Source organism: Macaca mulatta, chromosome 9 (assembly GCF_049350105.2).
Source record: "Macaca mulatta isolate MMU2019108-1 chromosome 9, T2T-MMU8v2.0, whole genome shotgun sequence".
NCBI lineage: Eukaryota > Metazoa > Chordata > Mammalia > Primates > Cercopithecidae > Macaca > Macaca mulatta.
The window spans coordinates 111,904,321-111,915,677 of record NC_133414.1 but is presented as its reverse complement, the minus strand read 5'-3'; the positions used below and the strand labels follow the sequence as shown (position 1 = coordinate 111,915,677).

General features: G+C 45.1%; 1 protein-coding gene across 1 annotated transcript in view; it reads right to left on the bottom strand.

The window, feature by feature from the left end:
* Positions 1-3,125: 3,125 nt before the first annotated feature.
* Positions 3,126-11,357, bottom strand: part of ABCC2 (ATP binding cassette subfamily C member 2) — a gene marked incomplete at its 3' end in the record, with an annotated part of 59,684 nt that continues 51,452 nt past the window's right edge. The window contains 6 exon segments of the mRNA NM_001032847.2: positions 3,126-3,244; positions 3,949-4,143; positions 7,953-8,119; positions 9,325-9,483; positions 10,668-10,811; positions 11,231-11,332. Coding sequence (NP_001028019.1) covers positions 3,126-3,244; positions 3,949-4,143; positions 7,953-8,119; positions 9,325-9,483; positions 10,668-10,811; positions 11,231-11,332 — 886 coding nt within the window.

Sequence of the window (11,357 nt, the reverse complement as noted above, 5' to 3'; positions counted from 1 at the left end):
CCAGGCTGGTCTCGAACTCCTGACCTCAGGTGATCCACCCACCGCAGCGTCTCAAAGTGCTGGGGTTACAGGTATGAGCCACAGCGCCTGTCCTAGATAGCTTTTTAAAAATTTTTGGCACAGTGTCAGACATTTACTGGAAGCTAAGTAAATAAGTGATGGTTGGTAATCTTCAAAGTTCTCTGGTTATAACTATACCGACATCAACTGGACCATTTTGTTTGAGAAACAAATTGAGAAAGTATCAAGTTTCTCCTTTAGTTTCACTTTTATCGTTGGTGCTTTACCAAGCTTGCATTTCTCTGGCTTCTAGAGTCAGCATAAATAGTTCCTTTGTTTTCCAAAGTTCCTCCTGCTCCTCTAAATGCTCTATATCTAAAAACTCATTTAAGAAACAAGTTGGAAAGTTTGCGTGTATGGAATGTGCTTTCAAAATAAACACTAAAAAAAAAATAAATAAATAAAAAATTTTAAAAACACCACTAAAAAAAAAGAAAAAAGTAGTTTTTTGAAATTCTAATGATTAGAAAGAATAGATGGTGAAACCAGTGGTTAGCTATCTAGCAGTGAAATAGTTGAGAAAAAGAGATAAGGGAAGTGATGATGATGATGATGATATTGGATTAAAAGAGCAATAGAGACTGGAACAATCAGGAAAAAAGAACAAAGGTCACTAGCAGAAATAAAGGACATGACTTAGCTCTTACAGAGCTTTACAGGTATTGTATTGTATTAATCTTAAAATGCTATTTTTTTTCCCACAAATAGGTTGCATTTTACAAACAATGCATGCCAAAGTTTAATTGGCAGTATTCTTTCTTCGTGGTATAGAAAATAATAGGTATTTTATAATCGATGGCATCTAAATATATACTAATCTGCAATTTACAGGAGCTACATTTCATGTACATAAGCAAGTATAGATCTGAAAAGCTAGCTGTAAAAAATAGCCAATGATTATAGAATATTCACAATGTACTATATCTAGTTTGCAGAATTAAGGAGGGGATTCTCCATGAATAGTGCCCCCCCAGCCAATACTTCAATATTTATACAACTTTGTTGATCACCATCCATGCTGTGATTCAAAATCTAATTCACAGGGCTATGTGTAGGAGGCACACAAGTTTTTCATACAAATGAGACAATTTTTGTGTGTGTGTGAAAGGGGGGGCTATTACTGTTTTGGGAAAACAGATGTAACCCCTAACTATTCAGGGCAAGCCAGAGGTATGCTTACACTAGCTATTTGCCCTGCATTTCAGAAGTTTAATGCTAAGCACCTCACTAAACAGACAGTGAAATGCTGAATAAATCAACATCTTTATCACTACATCACTGAAATGGAGGTAAGGAATATGAAGAACCAGAAGAATCTGACACAAAGGCCCTAGGAGGTGAGGAAGGCCCTAAACTTAGGCTGGTTTCGGAAATCTCCTGCCCAGAAGATCTTAAACTCTCACTTTGTTGATAATGTAGGATGCCAAGGCAAGAGGTAAAGCCAAGGTCTGCTACAGTGCAGACTAAAACCTTCTGATGAACCTGTGTCATGAAAGGGTTATACCTGCAACGTACAGGTAAAGAGGCCTAGATCCTGCCATGCAGAATGCAGGAGTCAAAATCAACAACAAAACCCCACACCTATCTCCAACCTGTCACTCTCCCTCGAGAATTTGTAAATCACAAGCTGTTGTACAGGATTGTGGTCTGAAGTTGCATGGTGGTTTGAAACCCCTTAGTGAAGAATTTCATTCAAAGAGGTTCTGGGTAATGCCCCAGGCAACAGGCTAATGCATTCCCAATTCCCTTAGGAAGAACTCACAGTCAACTTAGGCCCCAAAGAATGTCCACAAAGTTTTAAGGAGAACAAGCTTATAATAAAAATGCACAAGACATACAAGGAAATAAAATACCATGAGTAAAAACCAACAGAAACAACAGATAAAGAATCCAGACATTGGAATTATCAGACACAATATTTAAAAAATGATTGGAAATGCAAATCAGAAACATGAAAATATATTCATCCCTAATAGATACCAGGGAAATGCAAATGAAATTCTCAGTGATACATCAATTCATATTCATCAGATTGACAGCAATGTTTTCAGTTGGCATTACCAGTTTGGCACCAGCTAGTTAGTGCATGTAAACATGTGCATACCCTCCTCCATTCCTAGGGTATACCCTAGAGAAACTCTTTTTTTTTTTTTTTTTTTTTTTTTTTTGAGACGGAGTCTCGCTCTGTCGCCCAGGCTGGAGTGCAGTGGCCGGATCTCAGCTCACTGCAAGCTCCGCCTCCCGGGTTCCCGCCATTCTCCTGCCTCAGCCTCCCGAGTAGCTGGGACTACAGGCGCCCGCCACCTCGCCTGGCTAGTTTTTTGTATTTTTTTAGTAGAGACGGGGTTTCACCGTGTTAGCCAGGATGGTCTCGATCTCCTGACCTCGTGATCCACCCGTCTCGGCCTCCCAAAGTGCTGGGATTACAGGCTTGAGCCACCGTGCCCAGCCAAGAAACTCTTACATATGTGCCAGGAGATGTAGACCAGAATGTCCATAGTAGTATTGTTTATAATTTAAAAAAACCTGAGAATAATGCTAATGATCCCCAGTGTTAAAACTGATACATTGTGCTGTATTCATACAATGCCAGCTTATAGAGCAGTGAAAAAAAATAACGCACCTATTTGCATCACCATGGATGAATCTCAAATACAATATTGAACAAAAGAATCAAGTCATAGAAGATGTATGCAGTGTGAGTCAGTCCACTTACATAAGTAAAAAAGGGTATACGTTGTTTAAAGACACATACCAAGGTGATAAAACGGAAATGAAAGGCAAGGGAATAATCATCATGAAATTCAGGACAGTGGTTGTCCCTGGGAGAGGTGGGTAGCAAGGAAGTACGATCGAGGTAGACAATCGAGGGGTTTCTCAACTACCTGGTGATATTTATTTTCTTAACCTGGGTAGTAGGTTCATGGATGTTCACTTATCCTTTTTTAAAACGTACATTTTATACATACTTTGTATGTATTCTGTATTTTACAAAAAATAAAATTAAATAAGAAATTATTCTTATAGTCCTTTTCTAACCCGTGGAGCCTTCTGCTAGAATTCTGTGCTGTTCACATTCTCAATGCCAGCTTCCTTAGCCATAAAGTAAAAAGGTCCAGGGGTTTGTAGCAGTTCTTCAGGGCTGCCGTACTCTACAATCTTCCCATTGTCTAGGACCATTACCCTGAAACAAGGAAGAAAGAAAGAAAAGTCTTAGAAAGCAGCATCTCAAGTCTAGGCATTTATAAGAATAACCAGGACTAAGTTGTGGTATAGTCAGACAAGGTTACAAAGCCCTGAAAATCAATGAGCCACAGCTACGCACATCAACATGGATGAATTCTGCAAATAATATTGAACAAAAGAATCAAGTAATAGAAGAATACAGGCAGTATGAGTTCATTTACATGAGTTTTTAAAAGAAGTACACATTGTTTAAGGATAGATTGGTTTACAAAGGGTGCCTATCATCTCCAAACAGCTTTCTAAGATTACTGACTTTGATTGTAATACGACACAGCTGGAAGGAATAGAAAGCGTCTAGCTATTTCACAGAGCAGCAGCTGAGGCTCAGGACAGTTGGGAAGGTCTACGGTCAACATCTGCCTCTCACCGCTTGAGCTGCCACCTCCCCATACCCAGTTAATTGTTACAACACACAGTTTCCTATTTTACCCTCAAGATATGAATAGTTCCCTTAACCTTGTTCGCTTTCATTCGCTTGATGTAAAATTTGGGCCAGATTACTTGACATCCCTAAGTCTCAGTTTCCTCATCAGTAATATGGTGGTGGTTAAACCTTCTGCCATTAGGTGTTTCCCGGCAGACACTGTTACTGTAGAGCAAGGGTTAAGCCATCTGTGTCAAGCCCTGTCCCCCCACACTCACTTGTCACTGTCCATGATGGTGTGCAGCCTGTGGGCGATGGTGATCACTGTGCAGTGGGCGAACTCGTTTTGGATGGTCGTCTGAATGAGGTTGTCTGTCTCCAGATCCACCGCAGCAGTGGCCTCATCCAGGACCAGGATCTTGGATTTCCGAAGCAGAGCCCTGCCCAGGCACAGCAGCTGCCTCTGGCCTATGCTGCAGCCAATAGAAGCAGCTATGAGTTAGCTCCTAAGGACCAAGGAAAGACGCAGGGCAGGGGACCATTTTCATGTTCCAGATGAGACTTTCAAAACCCCCACTCCAAAATTGCCCTGGAATGTTTGGGCCTCTTCAACAAGCCGTACATTGCTATTGTGAGCATCGTTTTTCAAACTTCCCCGATTGAAGACCCACCCCAAGTACTTAATTAAAAAGTCATATTTCTGGGCCCCTGCTTTACTCAATCAGAGTGGGGAGGAGCCTAGGAACGTGCCTTTTTACTAAGCACCCCAGGCCATTTTTATGCTTAAACAAGTTTGGATAACACTGGCCCAGGAACAATGCTTTGTATTTGGTTGCCGTGATATCAACATTTCCAAAACAACAGGAATGTCACCAAGTTTACTTTAGCAGTATTTGACCTGAAACCATTAATATAGGGAGGAACTACACTAGAATGCCCCAGTGGCATTTCTTTGTGGCCTTAGCAAATCCATTATTATTTTAATGTGTAATTCTAATCTCAAGGCTAATTATTTGTTCAAAGCCTTCTGCCTTGATTAGAGATGAAGCTATCTAATGAACGTGATGTCTTGGTGTGAGATGCAATGTATGTGGAATTCAAATATGCTTGTAAAATGCAAATGGCTTTAATTTGCTAAAAGCCTGTAATGAAGGCTGGACCTCTTACTTACATAAAGAAGCTTTGGGAAATGATGTGAAGGAAATATTCAGGAATTTGCTAATTGCTCTTTCCTGCTGTGGCCATTAGGGAACATATTAAACAGGGGGTGGCTAAAGTTCTGTAATTCTCTGTAAGAAAATTTCTGCAGGAGATGAGAAGTCATCCAAGATGAACTTCCAGTTTTCCCCGTAATGTAAGATCAGAGACACTGAAAAACTATTTACTTAGCTTGTACCAAACTCCTGCCTGGCCCCAAGTGTCATGTATACTTTGGACTTCACAGTAACAGACTCTGTTGCTGGGGCGCCACTTTGGCTTTCAGCTGCTCTCGCCCAGCTGAACTTGCCTGTCATTCAACAGAGAAATGTAAGTTTTAGTCCCCCGGTCCAGGTTTGAAACTCAGGTCTGAAATCAAGGCATTGGTAATACCATTTAAGCATCTCTCAGCTTGGACAGGAGAAAGATGGCATGATTTTTGTTTATACAAACCAGAAATGTCAAGGCCTCCCATTGCACCCTATCATAGCATCCCACAAGTCCCCTCTGTAGCACAGACTGTACTGGCATTTACTGTCACACGTCTGTCTTCATTATGCTGTTAAGTGCTAGGAAGTCAGGGTTGTGTCTCTCTTTGCCTCTGTATTTTCAGTACCTGGCACATAGTAGGTGTTATTACTGTTTTGTTTTGTTCTGAGACAGAGTTTTGCTCTTGTCACCCAGGCTGGAGGGCAATGGCGCAATCTCAGCTCACTGCAACCTCTGCCTCCTGGGTTCAAGCAATTCTCCTGCCTCAGCCTCCCAAGGGATTACAGGCATGCGCCACCTTGCCCAGCTAATTTTGTATTTTTAGTAGAGATGGGGTGTCTCCATGTTGGTCAGGCTGGTCTCAAACTCCGACATCAGGTGATCCGCCTGCGTCGGCCTCCCAAAGTGCTGGGATTACAGGCATGAGCCACGCGCCCGGCCGGTGTTACTACATTTTTGCTGACTGAATGTTTGAATGATCTTTTACACTGGCCTAAAGACCTACTTGAGTCCTGCTAGTTGCTAGACCTGTTGTGGAGGGAAAGTAAACTGCCAATGCTCTCTACCAGGGCTTGTTCCCTGGGGCTACACATTGAAATCACCTGGGTCCCCGATTCAATTGGTCTGGGCTACAGTTTAGGCATTGGGAGTTTTAAAGCTTCCTGGATGATTTTAGCTTGCAGCCTAGTTAATCACAAAACTCTAGGCAGTGCTTCTCAAGTGTAACGTGCACACAAATCACCTGGGAATCTTGCTAAAATGCAGATTCTGGTGAGTAGGTCTACACCCTGAGATTCTGCATGTGCAACAAGCTCCCAGGTGAAGCCAGAGCGGCTGGTCCATGAATCAGTTACTGAGCCGTCCCTTCCTTCCTGAGCTTCAACTTGCAAATGGCCTATTCCCTGCCAACACCACTGAGGCACCTGGGACAGGAGCAAGACCTGTCCATGAGTAGTGGGCTTTGGCTGAGGGCAGAACTTCAGTGTATGGAAGGAAAAACAAAAATGTTACAGGAAAAATGCCAGGTCAACTTATTAATGGACAAACGTGCAGCGAAGGCCAGAAGTGAACTGTCAACTATGTGAAAATGTTTTGGAAACATAAAAATAACTGAAAGCCAAGAGAGTCTTTTGTTGATTTCAGGTGTTTCAGCAGTGCCTAAGTACTTTACAGATGTCACGTTCCCTGTCATCCGCATGCTCTTTAGATCAGTGGTTTTTAAACTGGGATGCGCTTAACAGCCTTGTGGGAATCCTTTAAAACTCCCCAAGTCCAGTCTAACCTCATACAATTAAATCAGACTCTAGGGTTGGACCAGGCAGCCAGACTATTTTCATCCTGATTGTGCGCAGCTGGGAGCCTCTGCTTTCTGTGGTTCTCCACAACTGTGGGATGTGTAAGCTCACATTGTGTAATATCATACGAGGATTACATTTAATAACAAAGGTTTTCTTTCTCTTTTTTTTTTTTTTTTTTTGAGATGGAGTCTCGCTCTGTCTCCCAGGCTGGAGTGCAGTGGTGCGATCTCGGCTCACTGCAGCCTCTGCCTCCCAAGTTCAAGCAATTCTCTGCCTCAGCCTCCTGAGTAGCTGAGATTACAGGTGCCCGCCACCACGCCCAGTTAATTTTTTGTATTTTTAGTAGAGATGGGCTTTCACCATCTTGGCCAGGCTGGTCTTGAACTCCTGACCTCATGATCCACCAGCCTCAGCCTCCCAAAGTGCTGGGATTACAGGCATGAGCCACTGCGCCCGGCCAATAACAAAGGTTTTCAAGAGTTATTTTATTATTATTATTATTTTTTAGACAGAGTCTTGCTCTGTCACCCAGGCTGGAGTGTAGTGGCACAATCTTGGCTCACTGCAACCTCCACTTCCTGGGTTTAAGCGATTCTCCTGCCTCAGCCTCCTGAGTAGCTTGGGACTACAGGTGCCCACCACCATGCTCAGCTACTTTTTGTATTTTTAGTAGAGACAGGGTTTCACCATGTTGACCAGGCTGGTCTCCAACTCCTGATGTCAGGTGATCTACCTGCCTCAGCCTCCCAGAGTGCTGAGACTACAGGCGTGAGCCACTGTGCCTGGCCAGTTTTCAAGAGTTTTGAAGCACTTTCACAGCTATTTTATCTTGTGAAGTTTACAACAGGTTCATTTTACACTTTAGGAATCAGACCCGAATGAAAATTCTTTTTTTTTTTTTTTTTTTTTTGAGGCGGAGTCTGGCTGTCTTGCCCAGGCTGGAATACAGTGGCCGGATCTCAGCTCACTGCAAGCTCCGCCTCCCGGGTTCACGCCATTCTCTTGCCTCAGCCTCCCGAGTAGCTGGGACTACAGGCGCCCGCCACCTCGCCCGGCTAGTTTTTTTTTTTTTTGTATTTTTTAGTAGAGATGGGGTTTCACTGTGTTAGCCAGGATGGTCTTGATCTCCTGACCTCGTGATCCGCCCGTCTCGGCCTCCCAAAGTGCTGGGATTACAGGCTTGAGCCACCGCGCCCGGCGAAAATTCTATGCCAGGCATCACCTAACACGAGGAACACGAGGAGTGGCCCCCTCACATCCTCTCACTGCCTGCAGGGCAGCAGGCTATGGAACATTACCTCAGGTTGCCACCGGCCTCTGTCACTTCGTGGGATAACCCAAGTTGCAGGTTGGCCACAAAAGACTTGAGGTGAGCCAGCTCCAGGGCCTTCCAAATCTCCTCATCTGAGTAGTTGTTGAAAGGGTCGAGATTCATCCTCAGGCTTCCAGAGAACAGGATGGGGTCCTGCAAGTGAAGGGACAAGGCGGCTGTTGGGGCTCACGCCATAAAAGGACCTCGGAGTTCCTCGGGACTGGGAGATGGTGGATAGGACTGGGCCTGAGGTGGATTCCTGAGGCAGGAAGCTGGTTTGTGGTTCAGCTTCCACAAGGTTTTCCCTCCTCAGGCTCGGAGTGGCTACCAGCCAGGGGCCAGGCACAGGGTTAAGAGAAGTCCTCGGTTTATTTTTTGCTTTTGAGACCGAGTTTCACTCTGTTGCCCACACTGGAGTGCAGTGGCACGAACACCACTCACTACAGCCTTGACGTCCTTAGCTCAGGTGATCCTCCCACCTCAGCCTCCCGAGTAGCTGGGACCACAGGCACGCACCACCATGCCTGGCTGATTTTTTCAATTTTTTGTAGAGATGGTTTCTTGCCATGTTGCCTAGGCTGATCTTGAACTCCTGGGCTCCAGTGATTTACCTGCCTCGGCCTCCCAAACCCAAACTCGTGGTTTCAAGGTGGAGGGATCAGAAGAGGGTAGAGGAAAGAATAGTACAGCCGCATGAGAAGAAGGTGTCACCCTTTTGAAGAGGCTGGAGAAAGGACTACCGAACTGAGCAAACACCACACAGACCAAAGCTACCCCTAGAGGAACTGGGCTGCAGTGGGCGGAGGGCGAAAGGTTCTCCTGAGGAGCCGCGCGCTGCTGGGGAGCCCAGAGGCCCCGCGGCAATCCTTATCTGGCAGGATCCGGAGAGGAAGCCGAGGGGAAATCTTTCTTGCAGATGCACGAAGCATTCCGCTTGCTGGCAGAAACCTGCAGCAAATTCCCTCCTCTACCTTTTAACCATAGCAAATGGGAAGTATAAAGCTTAATGGCTTCAAGCTTCAGCGGCAAAACTGCTAATGCTGATTGCAGAAGTCTTGCAAACCGTCATGGGCTATAGCAACGCTAAATAATCATCCGCTCTGCTTGACTTCTGTTGTGTTGCTGCCACCTAGTGGTCAGATACAGGCAGCCACAAATGCATATTACCAAACATTTCAAAACTTAAGTTTTGGAAACCTGGAAACGACGTGTCCATCCCAGGGAACTAGCTCAGGTATCTGGAGTAGACTGCGGAATTGACAGTGCTGACTGAATAGACATCAAGAAGAAGCTGCATATGCTTCCTGTAAAACAAGCTGCTCCCCACGGCATGTGCCCGAGTAAGTTCTAGAGCTCACCTGGGGGATGATGGTCAGCTTCTCTCGGAGGTCGTGGAGCCCAATGGAAGCAATATCTACTCCATCAATGATGATCTGACCACCGGCAGCTTCTAAGATTCTGAAGAGGCAGTTTGTGAGGGATGACTTTCCAGCTCCTGTCCTGCCCACCACACCAATCTGTGAATATAGTTCCCTTACACATTAGTTCCACATGCAATTCTTGGGGAGAAGTTATTTAGCCAGGGCGTTCACAGTCACATGAGGTAAGAGGCAGTGATTGGCTGCTCCATCTCTAAGATACTAAACTGATTTTGGTTTTGGTAAGGAAAAAAGTACCCGGATGTCAGAAAAAGATGTCAAAAATCATTGTTTGCTGCGAACTATAGTCCCTTTGAAATGGACTCTCTTGGCAGCTGTTGTTACAATTATTATTGGAACTTATAGATAAAAACAAAATCCTTGTTTAGGCCAGGTGCGGTCGCTCATGCCTGTAATCCCAGCACTTTGGGAGGCCAAGGCGGGCAGATCACCTGAGGCCAGGAGTTCAAGACCAGCCTGGTCAACATGGAGAAACCCCGTCTCTACTAAAAATACAAAAAAAATTAGCCAGGCATGGTGGCATGCACCTGTAGTCCCAGCTACTTGGGAGTCTGAGTAGGAAAATCACTTGAGCCCGGGAAGCAGAGGTTGCAGTGAGCCAAGATTGCACCACTGCGCTCCAGCCTGGGTAATAGAGTGAGACTCCATCTCAAAAAATAAATGAATAAATAAATGAATAAATAAATAAATAAATAAATAAATAAAAGTAAAAATAAAGAAAGAAGAAAAATCCTTGTGAAGAAGGGAAAGATTAGGTCTGCCACCAGCTGAGAGCCAGACTCTGATCTGGACTTCAGCGCCCTTGCTCATCAGACCCCAAGTCCTCGGAGAACAACAGCACCTAAGGAGGGTGCCTGACTTTGAAGACTGGGAGGAGAACTGGGCCATTCTTCCTTCAGGGACAACCCTCCACACTGCTATTCTCAACAGTTCCTTCACCAGGCCTGGATGCCCCCTTGCTTCCTTCCTGACTTCCTCTCTGCATACTGTGGACCTTATAGGAAAGGGGCCCTGGTCAGCTGGCTAGGAGGCAGGGAGGAGCTGAGCAGAAGGCCCCCACAGCTGCAGTAAGTCTGTGTGATTCCTGGCTGCTATCCTTCCCTCTGATACTGTGTCCCCACACCTCCCCAGGGCAGAGGAAGTGCCCTGACCCTCTCCCTCCATCCAGATGATGAAGGCTTAGGGCCCAGCTGCTCTCCACTCTGTCCAATTGCTGTTTGATCACAAGGCCTCCCATCCAGGCCTTGCTTCACTCCACCTACCTTCTCCATGCTACCGATGTCACAAGTGATCCCTCTGAGGACCAGATCCAGCTCAGGTCGGTACCGCACTTGGTAGTTGTTAAACTGGATCCTGCCTTTGCTGGGCCAATCTGGCGGAGGCCTCTTATCAGTCACCCAGGGTGCCTGGCAAGGAGACAAGATGAGAAGTAAGTTTTATAAGGTGACAACTCAGCCGAACAGTCTACCCATGACTCGTGTCATAGAACAGGAGAAGGGTAGCAGTGTCCCAGCTACCTAATGGCCTCTGCGTTTAATAGAATGAACTGGACTTGTACTTTGGAAAGTTCCTACCTTATTCAGTTAAAGAAAAATACACCACAAGCTTGTGCTGTAGATCTCCATGGTATGTTCCAAGACTTGACATCCCCTAAACCATTTCCTATTCTAAGTTTGAAGAAATGAGGTCCTTTGAGTTCGAGGAAAGGAAACTTTAGGGACCATTACGGGCCCATGTGAAATATGGAGAAATTCTACAGATGCACCCTCGAAGGAGGTGCATGTTGTTTTTGCCTTGTCCCTGGATTTTTCCAGTTCCTCCTTACCTCATTTTCCACTTTTGTGTACTCAGTTATTCGCTCAGCCGCCACAATGTTGGTCTCTATTTCTGATGTCATCCTCACCAGCCAGTTCAGGGTTTGTGTGATCTACAGAAAAACCAGAAGACTGAAA